The sequence below is a fragment of the Copadichromis virginalis genome, linkage group LG18 (assembly GCF_057382275.1).
Source record: "Copadichromis virginalis isolate Kocher_CV1m ecotype Utaka linkage group LG18, C_Virginalis_male_GT1.1, whole genome shotgun sequence".
NCBI classification, from domain to species: Eukaryota; Metazoa; Chordata; class Actinopteri; order Cichliformes; family Cichlidae; genus Copadichromis; species Copadichromis virginalis.
The window spans coordinates 37660668-37683349 of NC_140635.1; the positions used below are offsets into that span (position 1 = coordinate 37660668).

At 44.4% G+C, this 22682-nt stretch overlaps 1 protein-coding gene across 1 annotated transcript in view; it reads right to left on the reverse strand.

Annotated features, from left to right (window-relative positions):
• LOC146688528 (phospholipid phosphatase-related protein type 4-like) overlaps positions 1-22682 on the reverse strand; it is a 70964-nt gene that overhangs the window by 3092 nt on the left and 45190 nt on the right. The window contains exons 7-10 of the mRNA XM_085438741.1: positions 16021-16156; positions 11677-11905; positions 4146-4761; positions 835-988 (exon numbers count right to left, since the gene is read on the reverse strand). Coding sequence (XP_085294867.1) covers positions 835-988; positions 4146-4761; positions 11677-11905; positions 16021-16156 — 1135 coding nt within the window. The remainder of the gene's footprint in view (positions 1-834; positions 989-4145; positions 4762-11676; positions 11906-16020; positions 16157-22682) is intronic.

Here is a 22682-nt window from a genome sequence, read left to right on the forward strand (position 1 = left end):
CAGGTAAACGGAGTCTGCAGAAAGACGTGAACACAAAGAGCGACGGCACGAACACGCCGTCGGGGCTGGAAGCCGACAGCTCACAGACTCTGATGCTGCAGGTTTCGTCACTCTGACCAAAATTCACTGAATCAGCAACAAAAGAAGATCCAAACTATGCTTCACGTTTGATTAAATTAATTTTTAAACCCACCCCAACTTATAAAGTGTGTCTCAAACCAGCCAACCGAAGAAGTCTTGTCGTATTCATGGATTCAGATCCTAAAGTCACGCCATTACACAGTTAGGGTCAGAGCCAGCACTACACACAGTTTTAGTCTGCTTATCATTATTATACTGTACTTAATTCTGTGTTATTCTTTTTGTAGCTTGTTTATTTTATTTTTTATAAATATCACCTTCTCTTCCTTTGCTCTTTAACCCATCTAGCTTGAGGATTTGGTTCATCAGCACTCTAAACATGTCCTGTTTCTTTTAAATTTGGTTGGACCCAAATGGAAACTCTTTTAGCAAAAAAACTCAAATCCCAAAATGCATTGTGGGATTTCATTTAGAGGCTTTTAAGAGCACAAACACTTTAAATATCAAATCAAAAACGGTCCAAACTGCACACAGCGTCTCCAAACTAGGACCTGGGGAGGTTAAAGGAAGCAGGGAAAGGTTTTTTAAAGCTGCTGCTGGGATCAAAATCCAAATGAGTTTACATTTAAAATGTTTCAGTGTCACATGTTGTCTTGTACTGTTTTCAATTAAAAGTAGAATTTGGATGATTTACGAGTCATTGTGTTTCACTGATGAGCAGTCGGCTGAATCTGCGCTATTAGAAGTACAGACCTCCTCCCACGGCTCCAGTGGTGGAAGCGGGTGGAGATGGATCCTGGTCTGTCAGGGCTCGGTACCGAATGGATCCGGTGCAACTGACAGTGCTGCCACCGTCCTCTGACCGAGGAGAGTGAAGCAGACCCTGTTGTTTAGATAAGGCTATGACCTGGAAAATAAGAGACAGGCAGTGTAACGTGAACTTCTCCACACTTGGAAAACAGGTCTAAGAAGCACGACCGTGTCAGCTTCTCAGCAGCCGCGGCTCTCATGATGCAACGCACCAGCACTGTAATAAAGCACTGTTACTTTTTTATTTTTAAACCAACGAGGAATCCATGTGACAGCTTTACAAACTGAAGCTTTTTGTTTCCCTTATGAGACAACTCAGGATTGTGTCAAACTGAAGGTTTAAAGATTATTGGAAAACAAGAAACTACATTAACTGTGTGTTTGGTCAAAGATGACGACCAGTGTTTTTGATGGAACTCTCTTTATATCTTCTCATGTTGTCGTAGTTATCATTCATTCGAATGTAGCACAAATGTTATTCAAACACACAAGCACAAAGAAACCAATAAATGCAGAGTACTGCATGCTGACTGTGAACATGTGGAGTGTGATACTTTTTGTTTAATTTTGTATTTGTTGTTTGAGTGTGTAAGACAGATAAACAGGGTTATAGTGGAAAAAGAAGCCAGTTTGTCTTTGTTTCCCTCATTATTGGGTTTTTTATTTCAATCAAATGATTTTGTTTTTTTCTGAACGCAGGCTGCTGCCGTTCTTTCAATCACTGCATTTAGACGCAGTCTGAGGAGGGCGCCGTTAAAACAGCGCTATTATATTTTCTGTTGACTGCTTCTCTTGGCTTCAACCAACATTATTAGCAAACTTACTCATGGACAAATAAATAAATAAATCGCTCGTGTAAAACCAATGAAAGGCTCAGCCTGTTGTCGATATATTCGCCCAACCTTGGTGAAGACCTTACAGTGTACAGAAAGTTCCCCTTGGAGCAAGCACACGGTGAAAAGGTGACAGACTCTCTGTGCTCTCCACAGAGAAGCTCTGTGTGCCTCCAGACAATAAGTGTGCCATTAATACAGGATGGGGGCTGGTTCAGGGCACCCCAGGCATCATCTGCAGAAGATTCAATCTCACAACACAAGTCGCCTCAAGGCGCTTTATAGTGTACAGTAGATACAGAGAAAAGCCAACAATCATATGACCCCCTATGAGCAGCACTTTGGCGACAGTGGGAAGGAAAAACTCCCTTTTAACAGGAAGAAACCTCCAGCAGAACCAGGCTCAGGGAGGGGCGGGGCCATCTGCTGTGATTGGTTGGGGTGAGAGAAGGAAGACAGGATAAAGACATGCTGTGGAAGAGAGACAGAGGTTAATAACAGATATGATTCAATGCAGAGAGGTCTGTTAATACATAGTGAGTGAAGAAGAAACACCCAGTGCATCATGGGAATCCCCAGCAGCCTACGTCTATTGCAGCATAACTAAGGGAGGATTCAGGGTCACCTGGTCCAGCCCTAACTATATGCTTTAGCAAAAAGGAAAGTTTGAAGCCTAATCTTGAAAGTAGAGATAGTGTCTGTCTCCTGAATCCAAACTGGAAGCTGGTTCCACAGAAGAGGGGCCTGAAAACTGAAGGCTCTGCCTCCCATTCTACTTTTAAATACTCTAGGAACAACAAGTAGGCCTGCAGAGCGAGAGCGAAGTGCTCTAATAGGGTGATATGGTACTACAAGGTCATTAAGATAAGATGGGGCCTGATTATTTAAGACCTTGTATGTGAGGAGCAGGATTTTGAATTCTGGATTTAACAGGAAGCCAAAACAGGAGAAACCTGCTCTCTCTTTCTAGTCCCTGTCAGGACTCTTGCTGCAGCATTTTGGATCAGCTGAAGGCTTTTCAGTGAGTTTTTAGGACTTCCTGATAATAATGAATTACAGTCGTCCAGCCTGGAAGTAATAAATGCATGAACTAGTTTTTCAGCGTCACTCTGAGACAGGATATTTCTAACTTTAGAGATGTTGCACAAATGGAAGAAAGCAGTCTTACATATTTGTTTAATATGTGCATTGAAGGACATGTCCTGGTCAAAAATGACTCCAAGGTTCCTCACAGCGTTACTGGAGGCCAAGGTAATGCCATCCAGAGGAAGAATCTGCTTAGATACCATATTTCTAGGCTTTTCAGGGCCGAGTACAATAACCTCAGTTTGATCTGAATTAAGAAGCAGAAAGTTAGCGGCCATCCAGGTCTTTATGTCTTTAAGACATTCCTGCAGTTTAACTCATTGGTGTGTGTTATCTGGCTTCATGGACAGATAGAGCTGGGTGTCATCTGCATAGCAGTGTAAATGTATGCTATGTCTTCTAATGATACTGCCTAAGGGAAGCATGTATAATGTAAACAGAATTGGTCCTAGCACTGAACCCTGTGGAACGCCATAATTAACCTCAGTGTGTGAAGAGGACTCTCCATTTACATGCACAAACTGGAGTCTATTAGATAGATATGATACAAACCACTGCAGTGCAGTACCTGTAATACCTACAGCATGTTCTAATCGCTCTAATAGGATATTATGGTCGACAGTATCGAACGCTGCACTGAGGTCTAGCAGGACAAGCACAGAGATGAGTCCACTGTCAGAGGCCATAAGAAGATCATTTGTAACCTTCACTAAAGCTGTTTCTGTGATGAGCTCTGAAACCTGACTGAAACTCTTCAAATAAACCTCTGCAGATGATCTGTTAGCTGTTTGACAACTACTCTTTCAAGGATGTTTGATATAAAGGAAGGTTGGAGATTGGCCTATAATTAGCTAAGACTGCTGGGTCTAGAGATGCTTTTTGAGTAAAGGTTTAACTACAGCCAGCTTGAAGGCCTGTGGTACATAGCCGATCATTAGAGATAGGTTGATCATATTTAAGATCAAAGAATTAATTAATGGCAGGACTTCTTTGAGCAGTTTTGTGGGAATGGGGTCTAAAAGACACGTTGATGGTTTGGAAGACTGTAACAGACAAACGTTCCCCTTGTGGTCTGAGGAGGAAGCACACACTGTATCCTGCCAGGTAACATCAACTGAAGCCTGGACAAACGTATATTACAAGTAAAGGATGGCATTAAGAGCTGTCAGTCAACAGCAACCATACTGCTGTTCAAATGAGTCCCTGTAGATTCCTGTAGGAAGGCGTCTGTGGTGCTTGTGATCTCCTGCCTGGACTAATGCAGCTCTACCCTGCTACACGTCACTGTCCTGGTTCTGTCCACGTTTAAAGAAAGAAGTCAAAGAAGTTACAAACCTGCATGAGACGTGGCTGTCCTCCAGCACTGAGAGGCCTGCAAGGGATGGTGGTCTTCTCCGTCACTCTCAGCCACTTTTCTCTCACTGACCCACCCCCGTCCATGATGCTGTCCTCGGATTCACTCTCCTGATCCTTGCTGGTGGGATTTTCCTCCTCTGGGATATGAACTAGCTGAGAGGATCCAGGTCGGGACTGGATAGATACTCTGGCCCCACCAGTCACTGCAGTGCTCCCATTATGGGACAGATGATTATGATTGGCCATAGGAACAGAGCTAGCTGCTAGTTTCATGTACTGAACTGGGATGTGCGCCCCAGCACGCAGCTCAGCTTCCTGGCCTGTGGCTATAGGCAGGTGGGTCCCACCGCGGAGCTCCACCTCCAGACCCATGGCAGACGGCTCAGAGGAGCAGCGCAGCTCCATGTTCCTCTGAGGAGATGAAGAGGAGGCGGGCCTGATACCGTCTATCACCTGCAGAGACAGTTTCCTGTTGTCGTTCTTGTTCTTCCATTGGCTGAGCAGCTGTTTGGACCGGGTTGAGTCCATCGAGGCGTGGATGGAAGCGTGACGCCGTGGAATACGACCTTCCTCCAGCGAGGAACCTCCGTGGGATCTGAAAAGAAAGATAAAGGCACTATGAGAAGAAAGAAAAGAGTGACAGCACTGAGCTCATGATCTTCTTTGCTTGATCTTCACAAATGACTAATTGATTTTGGTAAATATAATTGTTCTGTCAAATTCATAAACTGAAAGCACAAATGCCCAGTTAGCGTTCTGGTAGAGCAGCCTTCTGTTATCTTTGTGCCCATGAACATTTCCAAACATGTTATGGTGTTGTTTAAAGTCTGGACATTTCTAATATAACACAGCATCACAATTTAAATTAAAAAAATAATAATTCAGCACTGTATGGATACTCAGAGGACAGAAACCTGGGCACTGGCATTCATGTCGCTGTCCAGCGGCAGCCCCAGTCTCCCCAGTAGGACGATGTACTGGATGCTGAGGTTACTGGTTCCACTGTATCTGACAGAACATCCAGAGAGGAGAACAGCAGCGTGAGCCACATAACAGGGAGCATGCAGAGGTCCATGGCCTGCATGCAGCTGTTCTTCATGTTGCACATGTGGCTCTTGTGTTTCTGTGGCGCTCTGTGACTCTTACCAGCTCTGTTTCTAGGGCTCAGTGCTTCTGCTGCGTTTTGACTGCCTTTTTGCTGTTCTGAGGTCAGTAGGAAAAAATGGCAGTCATAAAGAATCAAATGATTTTTTGTTGTGCAGCAAGCAAGTGTTGCCGTCAAAAAAGGAGCAGGGCATCAAATTGTTCTGTGACTGCTTTCAGCGAAGGCATTTTAAATGAAGTTAGCTCAGGAAGTAGATAACACACTCGTCTGAAGTGCGAGGCCACAGCTTCTCCTTCTGCACCACCTTAACCCCGAAGATCAACCCTGCAAGCGATACTGTCGTGGTATTCTTAGTCTTCGTGTGTTTTGTATTTTGTTCTTTATTCATGCCTTGGTTCCTAGGTTCTGTTAAGATGTTCCTTATTTGGTTCCCCTCTGTGTGCCCCTCTGTGTATCTGTGAACCCTTGTTTCCCCTCCTTGTGTTTTATTCCCCAGCCCGTTATGTCCGTGCTCTCTCCTCCTGTCTGAACCTCTGTGCACTTCCTGTTTTACTTTGACAGTCTCTCGTCAGTGTGCGTCATGTTGTGTTCACTCCTGCCCTGTCTCGTTACGATTATCTGTGTCAGCTGTGTTCCAGATGTGCTCCCACTTCCCTCGTTTACTCTCTGTGCATTTATGTCCACGTCTCCCTCGGTTCAGTGTCGCGTTCTCCCTCATGCTGTGTGTGACTCTCCCTGTGTTTCCTGGTGAGCTTTATATTTAGTTTTTCCCAGTTTAGTTTTGTATTATTCGTGATCCGTCTTTCCAGCAGTAAAGCTGTGCTTTCTGAGTTTATTCCCCGCGTCCCCGTGAGTTTTGCGTTTGGGTCCTCTCCTGCCTGCCACACAGCCTAATCATGACAGACTGCACAACAAGCCTGTGTAGAAATGTAAGGAAAGTACAGATTTTTGCCTAAATATAGGGAGTAAAAGTAACGTTTGCAGAAAAATATATACTCCAGTACATGTACCTGACAATTCTACTTAAGTACAGCAACAAAGTATTTGTACTGTGTTATCTCCCACCTCTACTCAGGCGCTGCTTTGGACTGTTCTGCTAACACTGTTGGCTTTGAGTCTGTCTCCCTGTCCATCTACACCGTCTCTGTCCAATAAAGGCTAAAAATGGCCTTTTTGTGTTTTTTCCTGTAAGATGCTTCACATTGAGCCGTCTGTCTTTAAACATCCTGTGCCTCAGGGGATCTTTGTTTTTACAGACACAAACATTAGATCCAGGTTTTGTTTGTTCTTGTTACCTTGGGGACGTCATCTATTAGTACGTTACTCAAATACTTGTTTGTACATGTATAAACCTATAAAGTGAAACAGCTACACCGCCCCATCAGAGAGCCGTTTTGCATCATCGTCCCTGCTCCACAGTGGTTCTGTCCAAGTCGTTTCCAAACCAGTTGTTCTCAGTGTCACCACACAAACTGTGAGGCTCCTTCCTCACATCAACAGACAATTTTGTCACCTCTGAAATCCCTTTGCTGTCTCTGTCATTGCACACTGCCCGTGGGAACAAAGGCACTCAAGGCCGACTGTGGAAATTAAAGAAAAAATAATATACAAATGTATTTCCAAGCTTCCAATAATATTCCAACTACATGCATTCACACAATAACAAACAAAAAGTGTACACACACACACGTATGTATGTACTGGTATTTCACGTCTCAATGTGTACTCAGTGGCAGCGGACTCTGTGAGCTAAGACTGCTTAATAAAGACGACGGCTGAACGAACTGTTCACTCATCTGCACATAAAACACACTTTGTCTTCTCTTATAAACACAACAAGAACTTACTGTTTTACTCCTACAGCATAATCTAGTCTGTTCATATGCTCAGCGAATGCCAATGACTGCACGCTGCAGTTCTGTTATTCTACGGCCAACGGCGTCCCTGCAGAGGTCCCGCTCCATCACAGTTAACCTGTTAACAGCCACCGCCAACGCTACATCCAGAAAAGGCAAAGAGTAATGGCAGCATTAAACTGGCATTCAGTTTTTTACTTACATTTTCCATTCTGTTCACCTACTTCTAGATTCAGTGTTACCCGGATGAACGACTTGATATTTGGGTTTCTCACATCTACAGATCAGACAGATCTCTCTGAACACATCTCTCTAGCTGCAGTGTGTGAATGGAAAAACAGGCTATTATTACTGATGTACGAGGGCTGAATACAAAGAACTGGTGTTGCAGTGCTTCCATGTTTGTTCTTCCCCAAACCTCCCACTGTTTGCTTGGGAAAAACGATGATCTTCCAGGTAGCCTACCGAGACCATTAAACAGTATATGATACTCTATCTTCAAATTGTAAAGCAGCATTAAACATGTGTTCAGAATACTTGTTTATTAGTTTATTAGAAAGTTAATATAAATCCTGTTGCCAGAATAAATGACCTACATTAAGTCAAATTCAAATTCAAATTTTATTCAAATTTTATTTGTCACGTACACAGTCAGAAAGAATAAGATAAAATATATAAATTAAAGTTGAAAATAAAATAACTGTACAACAAAATACACAATATAGAACTATATAAGAATGTATGAAGAAATCTAAATCTAAATAAATATATACACAATAACAGCAGCTGTACAAGTATTAACCGGAAATGAAGAATGTAGTGACCAGTGTTGTGCAATCCACATTATGTCTTGTGCAGTGCAAATATGCTTAAAGTGATTTAAGTGATGAAGTGTAAACAATGTCCAGAAAGTCCAGTGTGTGTAAGAACTGTATGTGTGGGTCAGTACTGTGTGGTGGTGTGATTGAGAGACCGTATCGCCTGCGGGAAGAAGCTCCTCCTCAGTCTCTCTGTGTTGGTCTTCAGGGAGCGGAATCGCTTTCCTGACCTCAGCAGAGAGAACAGTCTGTTGTTGGGATGGCTGAGGTCCTTCACGATCTTCCTGGCCTTGGTCCAGCACCGCCTGCTGTAGATTGAGTGCAGGTCAGGGAGCTCGGAGCGGATGGTGCGCTCAGCTGACCGCACAACCCTCTGTAGAGCTCGTCTGTCCTGCATGGTGCTGTTCCCGAACCAGGTTAAGATGTTTCCCGTCAGGATGCTCTCTATGGTGCACGAGTAAAAGTTCCTGAGCACCTTGGAGGGCAGTTGGAAGTCTCTCAAGCGTCTGAGGTGGTAGAGACGCTGTCGGGCCTTTTTCACCACGGTGTTGATGTGACAGGACCATGACAGGTCCTGCGTGATGTGAACTCCGAGGTATTTGAAGCTGTCCACTCTCTCCACTGGGCACTCGTTGATGACGGGGGTCTGGTAGTTCCTCTCCTGCTTAGTGCTGAAGTCCACTATCAGCTCCTTTGTCTTACTGACGTTTAGAAGGAGGTTGTTCCTCTGGCACCAGTTCTCCAGATTCCTAATCTCCTTCAGGTAGGCCGTCTCGTTGTTATCAGAGATCAGGCCCACCACGACGGTGTCGTCAGCAAACTTGATGATGGTGGTGGAGCTGGTAGTGGCCACACAGTCATATGTGTACAAAGAGTACAGCAGGGGGCTCAGAACACACCCCTGGGGGGCTCCAGTGCTGAGAGTGGTGGAGGCTGAGACATGTCTGCCCATCCTTACTGCCTGTGGTCTGCCAGTTAGGAAGTTGGAGATCCACTGACACATAGATGAGCTGAGTCCCAGATGCTCCAGCTTGGTGGTGAGTGTGGAGGGAATTATGGTGTTAAATGCAGAGCTGTAGTCTATGAAGAGCATTTTAACATAATTCCCCCTTCTAGTGTCCAAGTGAGTGAGTGATGTGTGGAGGAGATGAGAGATGGCATCGTCTGTGGAACGATTTGGACGGTAAGCGAACTGTAGTGGGTCCAGTGTGTCTGGTAGTGAAATGATGAAGTCTCTGACCAGGCGTTCAAAGCACTTCATCACTACTGAGGTGAGGGCTACAGGGCGATAGTCATTGAGAGAAGCAGGGTGGGGTTTCTTCGGGACAGGAACAATGATGGACTCTTTGAAGCATGTGGGGATCACCGACTGAGATAAAGAGATGTTGAATATCTCAGTGAACACAGGAGCTAGCTGGTATGCGCAGTCTCTTAGGATACGACCTGGGATGCCGTCTGGTCCTGCTGCTTTCCTGGTGTTCACTCTCTTGAAGGCTCTCCTTACTTCATGCTCGGAGATGACGAGCACGTTTCCGGTGCTGGCAGTATCTTCCTGTCTGCAGCCGTTAGCGCCGCTAACACTAGCATTGTTGGAGACCTTAGCTGCAGCCTCGAAGCGAGCATAGAAAGTGTTCAGCTCGTCTGCCAGAGTCACGGCCGCGTTCGTCATACCGGTTGTTGGTGCTTTATAGTCCGTTATTGTCCTTAGTCCCTGCCACAGACTCCTAGAGTCACTCTGTTGGAGTTGTGACTCTAGTTTCCTCCCGTAGCGCTGCTTCGCCTCTTTCACCGCCCTCCGCACGTTATATGACGCGGCTTTGTACGGGTCCATGTCCCCCGTCATGAGTCCCGTGTTGTAGGCAGCGGTGCGGGATCTCAGAGCGTCGCGGATGGTTTTATCCACCCACGGCTTCTGGTTGGGAAACGTTGTGATAGTCTTTGTCTCCACGGTATCATCCGCTAGTTTCCCGATGAATCCCACAACCGCTTCCGTAAACACGTTGACGTCATCGTCGGAGCTGTTTCTGAACATGCCCCAGTCTGCGTCATCGAGTGCGTCCTGTAACGCGGCCACCGATTGATCCGTCCAGCGCGCGACCTTCCTCTGAACCGGAACTTCCTGTTTCAGCCTTTGTTTGTATTTTGGCATGAGGAAGATGGCGGCGTGATCAGATTTGCCAAACGGAGGGCGGGGTTGTGCCTTGTAACCGTCCTTGACCGTAGTGTAGCAGTGGTCCAGTGTCCTTTCACCCCTGGTGGGGCAGGTGATGTGTTGATAAAAGTTCGGCGCTGCGCGTTTGAGGTTGGCGCTATTAAAGTCCCCCGTCACAATAAGCGCAGCGTCCCGGTGTTGTGTCTGGTGCTGTGTGAGTGCCTCATGCAGCTCGCATAAGGCGGTGACCGTGTCCGCTTGTGGTGGAATATAAACGGCACTTACAATGACCGATGTAAATTCCCGAGGTAGATAAAAAGGACGACACATGATGGACAGTAGTTCCAGATTTGGTGTGCAGGAGCGTGTGAGAGGAACAACGTTCGCACTGTTGCACCAGTTGTTGTTCACCATTAAACACACGTCGCCTCCCCTTGACTTCCCCGAGTCCCGTGTCCTGTCCATGCGGTGAACCGAGAAGAACTCGGCCGGCTGGATGGCGTGGTCTGGCACCGCTGGGTTCAGCCATGTCTCGGTGAAGCAGAGGAGATTGCAGTCCCGAATGTCTCTCTGGAACTTTGCATGAGAGCTTTCCACTCTGCATTTTTCCTCTGAACATTCAGGACCTGGAAACGATACTCAGCCGTTTTCTGAGTATCAGAGTCGTTGAACTTCAAATGGACCCAAACACAAATATTTTTGTAGCTCCAACGTACATCAGTGATCTTCTTGGTTCTTATCACCCCAGCAGGTCCCTGAGGTCTTGTGACCAGGGGTTGCTGGTTGTCCAGCATACAAGGTTAAAAACAAAAGGTGACAGAGCGTCAGCGGCTCCCAGACTCTGGAACTCGCTCCCTTTGAGTTTGAGATCTGTGGACTCAGTCGTGTCTTTTAAAAAGCAGTTAAAAACGTATCTGTTTAAACTCGCTTTTGGTTGATTTTGTTTTGTTTTAGATTTTGATGTCTGTTTTCTGCCTCTGTAAAGCACTTTGTGATTTTATCTTGAAAGGTGCTATATAAATAACATTTTACTTTACTTATTAAAAACCTCCACCTGGCACATGATTGTATAAAGTGGAATTCAAAAATACTGGCGACCACCAGTGCTTCCCTCAGCCTTCTAGACAACATGGTATCAATTTGCTACGTGTTCTTGTTTTCAAGTTATCACATTGACAAGAATTCGTGACCTGTGACGTTGAAGTCATGGACACCTACGCTCACAAACGTAGGTGTCCATGACACCCACCCCCCCGAACGTTGTCGAGGTGGTGACAATGACCCATCAGCCTCATATTGCCCATCAACACTCCCTCAACATGAAACTACATCAGGTTTCCTAATCATTGCCATTATTCCACGGTTTATAACGATCCAAAGATCATGGACCCTGCAGACAGCTCGTCTTGGTCTGCAACTCCTTACTTTCCAGAATCTCTAAAACAGACAATTTTACTTGCTGGAAAAAATTACTGAAAAAAATGGATAAAATAAACATGATATCTTTTCAACTAAAACAATAAAAAACTAGATATTCCAAAGTGCAACTATGACTATGGACTCATTAAAAAACAGCTACCTTGGCAGTGTGCTGCTGCTGAAGGTCATCATGTTGTCACGGTTGCCTAACGGACTGGACGGACTTATCACCTCCACTTCAGCACTGGCTCTCTTCATATTGGTCATAGACGGCTCTCGACAGGAGGCGCTACGCGTTAGCATGGGTCCTGTTTGCTCTGGGACTAAGGGGTGGGAAGAAGTCCTTGTAATAATAGGTTCTGGTTGGCTGGGACCCAGTGTGTGGTGGCCTATCAGAAGACAACAAAGCCAAGGCAAACATTAATAACAGGTTAGAAAGGGTGAAGCCACAGAAGTGTCAGTGTGTCATAGCCAGCAGCTCCTCTGTTTCAGCTCTATGGGAAACAAACACCGGCTCTCAGGGTTTGTGACCACACTAAACACTTTCATGTCGAGGTTATGGTCTCATTCGCCAGTTTCAGGTCATGCTGAAAACGAAGTGATGTTCAGTGTGTAAGTTATGATTCCCTTTAGAGCAGGTGAAACCAGTCTATGCTTATTGGTTCTTGACTTTTCATTCACAAATCACGAGCCGATGATTTTCAAAGTTTGATACGACATCTGGTTTAAAAATAGCTAAGATCATGAAAATGTTCATAGCTTCATAAGCGCACATAACCAACCAACAGGTGACATCACGGTGTTCAGGTAAGTATTTCATAGACATCTTGATGCACGCTCAGTCATCCAGGTAAGAAAATCTCCAAAAGCTGATTCTGTTCATCTGGACGTTTTCAGTGGGAAACGTTTCGTCATCATCAGGTGACGTCTTCAGTCTCAGCTGACTGCAGGTTTCAATCTTATAATCAGCACATTTACATAATGACTGAAACCAGCCCACTGAAGGAACAATGGGCTGGGAGGTCAGTTCATTGATCTTAATTATGCAAATTCTCATGACCATTGATCAACAACCACTGATCAATAACCATGAGTCCCATTCACAGAGAGTTGGGGAATGGCTGCAATCACAGCATTGGAAGATGGTGACAGATGTACCCTTAGGCCCCTCCTCCATTCAGAGATGCTCTTTCCCTTTTCACGTAAACGGCCTCCTTGACTCCGCCCTCAAACCAGCGTTCCTCCCTGTCCAGGATGTTACATCCTCATCATTGAAAGAGTGTCCACTGGCCTGTAGGTGTAGATAGACTGCAGAGTCCTGGCCTGACGAGGTGGCTCTGCTGTGTTGTAGCCAGAGGTTGTTTGGTTTCCCCGATGTATAAATCCTGGCATAAGTCCCTCATCTGGGACTCTCCTCAGCTCTTTCTGGGACAGTGGCGCGGCTGCCCCTCTGTTGGTCTTCCTTGGTCTCTTGTGTTCTGGGGGCCTCTGGATGTCTGGAGTTTTGATCTCCTCCATACCTGCTTCATGCCCTGGAGGACGGGGCTGTGGCCCCCCCACACCCTCTAGCAGATCATTACATGAAGGAACCTTTTAAAAACAAGCGCGTCCATGCTCACAGGTGTACACACGGGTGATCACACCCACAAACTACACCCTTTTTGGCTCCTACCTCAAAGCACACTGTGTTCTGTTGATCTTATGTGCTGCACAATAATGTTTAACATTTAGTATTTACTGTCATATTCCCATATATCATTGTGATGTTGTTTATTCTATTACTCTTGTTTTCTTCTGCTTGTTTTCTTTTTTCTTTCTCAACAGGTGATCCAGGTGATTGATAGATGCATTTTTTGTCTGCTTATTTTGTTGGTTTTTGTTTTTTTGCCATTTATCCCCGTCCCTCTTCTCCACTGTTTTTCCCCTCTTCCTTTCTCCCTTTTCTTTTCCTCATTCAAGTCTGTCCCGTATCTAGCAAGTGAAAATAAAAAAATAAATAAAATAAACAATAAAAGGTGAATCAAATAGACCATTACGGCAAGGCTGGGATGGTCCATTTGGTAAAGTAAATCCGTTGAGCATCTTTCTTTGCCTTTAGACAACAATTCTGATGCAAAAGAACCAAACGGGACAGGCGAAAGAAAAAAAAAAATCCTGGCAGTCCTCCTGCACTTAACAGCGTACACTATGTTACTCTGTTTGTGTCCGGGGACCCGATCCTTGGGGTGGACCCGTTTTTGGCACAGAGTGTTTTGGGGTTTAAAAGCCACAGAGACGCGGTGTTTAGAGAAAATGTGTCTCTGCTGTTCCAATATTCCTAACATGTACGGGATCACTACAGGTTTTCTCTTAGGCAGCGGTTGTCCTTCTCTCCTGGATCAGCTGAAGCTTTCTTTTGGAGCCTTCCCAGCTTTGACAAAAGTCCAGCTGGGGTAACCACATTTACTCAGGGCCTTCTTGATGTTCTTCTGCCTCCCTGGCTGCTGTGTCAGTGGGGATGGTGTTCGCTCTGTGTTGTAGCGTCCTGATGACACCCAGTTTGTGCTCCAGTGGATGATGAGAGTCAAACCTTAAATACTGATCTGTTTGTGTAAGTTTACGGTACACTTTTAGATGTCCCCCATTACTGATGGAAATCTCACAGTCTAAGAGTGGCAGGTTAGCCTTCTTAGACTGTGGCTTTTAAACCCCAAAACACGCTGCGCCAAAAACTGGTCCACCCCAAGGATCGGGTCCCCCGACACAAACAGAGTAACAGAGTGTACGCTGTTAAGTGCAGGAGGATTGGCAGGATTTATACATCGGGGAAACCAAACAACCTCTGGCGAAGAGGATGGCACAACACAGAAGAGCCACCTCGTCAGGCCAGGACTCTGTTTACACCTACAGGCCAGTGGACACTCTTTCAACGATAAGGATGCAACATCCTGGACAGGGAAGGTTAAGGAACTGACCTCCCAGCCTATTGTTCCTTCACTGAGCTGGTTTCAGTCATTATGCAGATGTCCTGTTTATAAGATTGAAACCTGCAGTCAGCTGAGACTGAAGACGTCACCTGGATGATGATGAAACGTTTCTCCCACTGAAAACACTGCGTCCAGATGAACAGAATCAACTTTTGGAGATATTTCATAGACAGTTTATGACGTTGAGCTCAAGTGCAAACAGATCAGCTGATCTCAGTGCCAGCCCACATCAGCTGATAATGGGCTGGGCGTGGCCACAGTTGCTGCACATCTTCCAATCCACCGTGCTTTATTTCATATTTGTAATAGCCCATATGGAAAAGAAATAGTAAAAACTTATAAAAGACTTGCATCAGATGTGACCTACTTCATATAGTGAATCATATCAGGCTTATATGATTTACTCATGAAAGTGGCCACTTTCTCATTACTTTCATATATTGTTTTAGGAAGTATCCAAAACATACAAGTTTCATTTATATAGATCTGTTTTCACTCTTGTATGCTTTTCATACAAGTTTCACACAAGACAGATACAAACTTTATAAGATTTATATAAATCTTTTCCATATGGGAGACCAAGGCTGCAGGGGGCTTCCCATGAAGTATTTCTTCTTCACTATCTGCTTTTACATAACTCTGCATGTAATCCTTACTTATTATTCATCTCTGGCTTTCTTCCAAAGTGTGTATTTAATCCTGTCTTCCTCCCATCACCCCAACCAGGCCGCCCCCCCCCCCCCTGAGCCTGCTTCTGCTGGAGGTTTCTTCCTGTTAAAAGGGAGTTTTTCCTGCCCACTGTCTCCAAGTGCTTGCTCAAAAGTGGTAATTTAAATGTCTTGTTGTCGGGCCTGCCTTACAATATAAAGCATCCTGAGGCGACTGTTGTTGTGACTTGAACTGAACTGAATTGAAATCATACCACTAAATATGAATTAGTGCAGTCGGTAACCACAGCAGTCCTTTCTGATTAGGAGCTCACTTACATTAGCCAGTCTTCATTATAAATGGCAGCACTCGAGATTCACATTTCAACACATGAATTATTAAAAAAAGATGAATATTTAAATTCGGAGGAGTCGACTGACTACAGTGGTCTTGAGAATACTACTTGACAACAACAGCTGTATCAAGAGACCTTTCAGCTGATCAACTTTAGGAATCGTGTGACATTTAAACATCACATTACCCACTTAATAAAATCTGACATTTAGTATTTTCATGCTCACTGGATATACACAACTCTTTTGCCTATAGTTATCAATCACAGCAAAATAATGAAGAAAATTAATCTCAATCAAGCAAAAATGCCAAAGATTTTCAAGTTCTAGCTTCTTGAAAGTCATACTGTGAGCTTTTCCATGAGTTATAAGTATTTTCACACTGGCCCAGGATCACACTTGTTAGGACTGGGCTGAACCCCGAGAGCCCCTCAGATCAAAAACAGTTGTTAAGAACATTCTTTCTGGAAACAATGTTACTAATCGACATGTCAGGATGATGTAACCTGTAATCTAAAGTAGCAGGCGTAGCTTTACCTTGGTGGCTGTTGCCAATTGCTGACTGGCTGACATTGGGCAAGGAGGAGAGGGGTGGCTCTCTCAGTATGGGGGCAGGTTGTGTACTCCCGGAGCAATCTTCACTAGGCTGGAAATTCCCCACGGCATACACACCCTGCATCCAAACACACTGACAGTAATGAGAAGCATGTAGCTAACACAGAACCTTTTGAATATTGAACCAACGAGATTTTCAGTCTGTATGTTTTAAATTAAAAAAATAGCAACATCAAAAAAAACAAAGATTAAGGTAAAAGTGATGTTTCTGTAACTAAATCGCTGGAAGATAATGTGTATTTTTACTATTTTGGGGACTGCACTGACATATGATTATCACCTGTTACTGACATGTATTTATCTTTTGTGTCACATCAATTTTGTAGCAAAACTCTTTAGACTGAGTTAGACTGAGGAAAACATTGTTCTACCTGATGCCATAGGTTTAAATACCAAGAGCTCTGTGATCATCTCAAGTTCAAAGACACCTCAAGGCCATTACACACTTGTGAAAAATATTCTTCTGCTTCACTTAATCTTAATGCAGCTGTTCAGACCAACAAATCTGTGGGACGGATTTGCAGCATTTGATTTTTCAAACACTGGTTGTGATAAAGGCTGACCAGAGTTTGTTTTTGACTTTCCTCAGTCTCTTTAGTAATACGTGGATGGACAGGCATCCAAGGTTTCTCTGGCTCATCTGGTGATTGTTTGGCATGTTTATGGGGCAGCTGTTTTTTTTTCAGAGGCAACAAGTCTATTCCAAGACTCTCTCTCTCCTGCAGAGAAACCTCTGTCAAGGTTGCATGGCTGTTTCTGCCAAGAGCTGCCAGAAGAACCGCGCTGGATTCCTGCCACTTTCACCGCTCCGACGTGCCAGCGTTCCCCTTACCTGGATGTCTCAGTGTCACCAGCCTGCCTCAGTTTGCCTACTTACCAGCCTACTAACCTGTTCACCTGCTCAGCCAGCTGTCTGCTGTAAAAAGTGTGACAGGTAGGATTTATTGATTCACTCGATAACTCCACTTATTAACTTGGCAATTTAAAATGTCAAGTTTTCCCTCTCCCCTCCGATCCCTCATGTGCTACCAGCCTATAAGTACTTTCCTGTGTCGTCAAATTGCACGGTAAATAACCTTCATCACTGCATTGTGAGTTTGGGTTGTTTTGAGTTTGTCTGCCCTTTTGGGTCTGCTTGACATAATCGCATATGTGCAGATGAGATTTCCCTGATTGGATTAAACAGATCGAGCTAATTAGACCACTCCGTTTGGCAACAACTGCACTAGTAGCTCAAAACACCAATACTGAATATACAAATAGTAAAATAACACCATTTTACATCAGACACACTGGACTCTGGTCAGGATCAATTGGCTCTCTGAAAGGATTTCTCTTGCTCTTCAGATGTGGTCACAACTCTGCTAACAACAGCTCAAAATTCCCCAAATGCTCACAGAGAAGGTCAAAGCGTATGACTCTTACTCTAGCAAAACACCAAATGTATCAGATCAGTGTGTACATTTTAGACAGCTGACAGCAGAACTATACATAGGTCAAAGCCAAAAAATCCCTGCTGGTGATGTGAACTGCACCACCAGGCTGACTGGTGCCAGTTAAAAGTCTTGTGTAAAATGGGCTTGGTGTAGCCAAACACTTTTAAACTGTGTAGGCACTTCAGTGCACTTATAGGCACCTCCAGACTTTCCCCTTGAAACCATTTATGAATGCTCAGCCACTCCTGATAGGCTGATATGTCCCGACAACAGCTATCGGACTACCATCTCAGCCAACCTGGGGGGCCAGCAGCACTGAAAACCATGCTAGACATTGCGAGTCAAGTCATGTTAACAGTGCAGCCACAAACAGCAGTGACCACCATCTCCTCAGCAGCAGTACTTTGGTAATTAAACTGGCCATGGATCAAGATGTCATTAACCTGCTGGAGGCAAACAGCTAGAGTGGAAGTAGCATCAGTATGCAGATTTGCCACTCAACTACTACATGCAAGTAACACGCCCACTCTCATTTCAGCGCCTGAAGCAGTCCTTCCCAGCTTGTGCGGTATAGAGCCTCAGCGGAGATCTAGTTAGATCTAGCCCTGCCCCCCAGTTACAATGAGGGGCGGGGCTTTTAGTTGCTCTGCCCCTCGACTGTGGCGTTCCTTACCCCCTGACCTCAGAAATATTACTTCATTCCCTCATTTTAAGTCCACCCTCAAAACTCACCTGTTTAAAATTGCTTATGTTTAAACCTCTGCATGCTCTTAACTTTTATCTGTTACTCTTATTATTGTGTATATTCCCAGCTTTTCTGTTTTTATATATATATCTGTTTTATTTGCTGTACAGTGTCTTTGGGTGTTCTGAAAGGCACTATTTTTAAATAAAATGTATTATTATTATTATTATTATCCATCCATCCATCCATCCATTCGCTTCCGCTTATCCTTTTCAGGGTCGCGGGGGGCGCTGGAGCCTATCCCAGCTGTCATAGGGCGAGAGGCGGGGTACACCCTGGACAGGTCGCCAGTCTGTCGCAGGGCCAACACACAGGGACAGACAACCATTCACACTCACATTCAAACCTAGTGGCAATTTGGATTATCCAATTAACCTATCCCCACAAGCTGCATGTCTTTGGACGGTGGGAGGAAGCCGGATTAATTATTATAATTATTATTATTATTATCTAGAAAAGACTGAGGCTTACCAAGCTGAGACTGAGAAGCTAGAGAAGACAGGTGATTACAGTGAGGGAAGGTTAGACCCTCCAGTCTTGATTCATTCTTCATCATATGGTGATTCATAATGAGACAAATCAAGATGTGTTCAGCTGTTCATTGACATACAAAGGCCAAAACCTGGATGAACTGCTACTGCCAGACCCAACCTCAGTGCATCTCTCCTGGGTTCCTCCTGACGTTCAGGCGGGATTTTGTTGCTATGAGGAATATTGGGAATATCCCACCAGGTGAGATTGCTACCTGAAGACCAGCCACTATTATACTTTCTCTGGTGTGATATGAGAAGAATTCCTAACCTAAGGTGTAGCAGTGGGTGTTTGTCATTAAGTGTTCCCCATGTTATGCCCAGATGCTCTTTGGAGGAATGGGCTAGGAATGAGCCATCAGGGAGATGGTGATTGTGAGTCCTTCAAGAAGTACTGTGAATGTGTATATAGAGGCCAATGACGTCATCAACAAAATGAGGGAACTATTAATGGAGGAAGACTCGGAGCTATGTCAGCAGGACCTCAACGATTGGTTGACATAATCAAAGACGTCAACTAGAAAAATTGGCAAATGTGGAATTTTGATGTGTCATATTCTAAAACCACATAGTTATGTTTTGCATTTTCATGTGTTTGCATTTCCTTTTGTGCAATACTTTTGTAAATAGTCAACGGTGCAATAGACCTCAATACTTGAAATGTGCAATTCACTTGTATTTTTATTTTTTATTTTTTATTCCTATTTATTCTATTTATCCCCTTCGTATATTTTATTTATATTGTCTCTGTATTTATATATATATGTGTGTGTGTGTGTATATATATATAATATTCTGTAACTCTGTAACTTCTGTCGGTGCTGTGCTTTTTTGGAAATCGAATTTCCCAGAGGAACCCACCCGAGGGATTAATAAAGTTCTATCTTATCTTATCTTATTTCTGCAATACACTACTGGAAAATATGGGCGTTTTATGTTCTCAGTCATCCAGGTGATGATGGTCTTAAGAGCTTTAAAAAGGGGCAAATGGACTTCTTTACATTTGTGAAGATGTTTCACCTCTCATCCAAAAGACTTCTTCAGTTCACAAAGGAGCCCTCTCAAGTCAGGCTTTTTGGAGGCTCCTTTTATCAAGCTGGTAAGACTGCTGACAGTCTTTGGTTCCATAGCCAATCTGTAGCTGCCACCGAGCCATTGGACGGTTTACTCTATTATAAATACTGTTATACACATTATACAATGAAGGCATCACGGACGAGCAAAGAAGGTCCACGTCCTGGCTAGTTGCAGCAGTAAATACCCCTTGATATACTCTACCTGATGCTCAGCAGATTAGCACCTTCAATGAACTAGTGAAGGCAACCACGTGGCACCTTCACGGGGTGGCTTTAAACACTGAAGAGACCTCGATAGTGGACGAATTCTGGGAATCAGAGGCCAGCATCTTGCAGTCTGCTTAATGAGACAGCTTTCCTGAAGAAATTGAGTGCAGGTGGGAGAACAGGTGGGAATCGGGTCCCTTAATCAAACTGCTTGATGACCTTGGACCAACAATATGATGAATCACTTCAGCTGATACGGGTGGGTGGTTGTCTATGGCACTGTCAAAGTCTGGAGGATGATTTCCCCTGTAGTCCTTGACTTGAGATGTGGTGGCAAAGCTGTTAATCAGACACGTGGAGTTTAATGTGAAACACCCTGGTGCAGAGGGCCTCTTTGCTGAACTGAGGACAAAGCTTTGGATCCTTTGTGGCTGTGAGGCTGCTAGAAGAGAACAGCACTCTTGTTCTGTTTGCCAAAGATGGAGAGCCCAACCAATCAGCCCAAAGACCCTGTATCCTGCTTGGCTCTGACTTCATATCTCAACAGAAATGTACTGTTTTGGACCACTGCAGGTTAAAGTTGGCCGTTGGCGTGAAAAACATTGAGGTCTGCTTTTCACATTTAGAAGGTGGTGACAGGAAGTTACAAGAAACTTTCAATCCCCCACAGACTTAGCTGTCGGAGCACCAAATACAATTGCACTGCAACCCACCAGAGCTCCTGAATTTGGAGGCCCCTTGGAGAGCAAAATCAGTACTTTGAGCACTGCCCTGACTGCAACCCTGGGCTCAGAAGTCATCAGCCACGAAGTGTTAATATTCCTGGTTGAGATTGAGGGCATTCCTAACATTACGCTTGACAGACCCAGATCCAGCCAGTTTGTGGCTGATGGGGCAGTCCGCGCCTTCAGCACCGTAGGCAGTACATCATGATTCAGGGCGGTTTAGACGTAAACACTGAAGGGCCTGTCAAGTGCTGTCTGACTGCTTCTGGACAGGGTTTCTGCACCACTATCTGGCGGCCCTGCAAACTTGGTTTAAGTGGCAGTGAGATACAGCCTCTCTTCAGCTGGATAATGTCATAATTGTCGATCCCCAATTAACCAGAGCTTCATGGCCTGATGGAAAGATTAGCGAGGTGTTTCCTGAAGCCTTTTTCACACTGCAGTGGTTGAAGTGGGGGACTGTACCTATGTTGGACAAGTGTCACCCAGACTTGGTACTGTAGCAGGTTTTTTGGCAGCTGCTCTGAAGATGTAGCAGGACATGCTATTTGCAGGCCAGGCCACAATAGACAGCGGCAGACTGCACCCAATGCAATTAAATCAGTTATAAGCAATAAAGCAACATGCTGCCAGTCTATTCTGTCTTGTGTTTGATCAGATTCCCAGTTGATTTACTCACTGTGTCCATGTATTATATCATTAATCCTGGTTTTTCCATAAAGACAATACTCGCTCTTGCTCCACACTGGCCAACTGACCGCCAGTGGTCACAGACCTGGTTCTTGTCATTGAAGCAACCATTTCAAAGGCAATGATATCGCAGGTTCACTGTGCATGGTTGTAATCATTTTGGCCATGCCACAGTCCCCACCCACTGTTTTCCCTAGTGAGAGAATAGCAGATTAACAAAAGCTAAAGATGCTAGTTGTGGACATGTGAACAGTAGAAGTTCACAACTGTTTCAGAAGCTGTCCTTTGCACATATATGGTACAGGAAGAACTTGTATGGGAGGGGGTTTCACAATAAAAGCTACCAGGTTGTGATTTTGGCACTTTGGTCATGTGTCTACTTGATCAGTTATTTCTACTCATCCCATTAACTGTTGAAGTATGTAGCTATGCAATGCATTCTGGAAACTTCTCCGTCCCTGTGCTTCTGTTACTGTTTTATAATTTGGTGGTGTGAATGATTTATACCTGTAACTGCCACAGGAGTCTGCTGACAAGAGAAAAAAATAAATAAAAACTGCCAGTCAGGTCTACTTTTATTTAAGAGCAGAATATGAATTTGCGTTATAATTTCCTTTCTCAGTACATCTATCATCTCTCCACACCGATCTCTTATCACAGCAACGAAAGAGCGCAGCCAACACTGTGACAGACAGCTTCACATGTTGTTGAAAACATTCTGCTAGAGTGGAACACCTGGAATACAAAAAGTATTTATTTGTGTGCTATCAACTCATCCTCACCCTGTCCTGCTAACCAGAACCAGTGCAGCAGCCAAACAACAGGATGCTTCAGCCTCAATGAGTTTTTTCTTTTTATTCTGATCTAAATATTTCTAAAACAGCCCAGAGGAGTCCGGACTGCAGCGAGCCTACAAGGAGAAGATCCAAGTGGCAAGTAAAAAATAAAAACTTAATCGCAGAGATGCTATTCCAGTGAAACACTTTAAATGGAGAATCATCTGATGGTGGACAGTTGTTCTGCAGCAAAACCTCAAAGATTCTTCTTGCACAAAAGTGTAGGCAGTGTGTGTGTTTGTGTGTGTGTGTCTGGGTGTTTGTGGGCTGCAGGGTGATGGTGTGTGGGTGCAAGTATCCAACAGTTTCTGCACTACAGTTGAGCAGAAAGATTTCTTT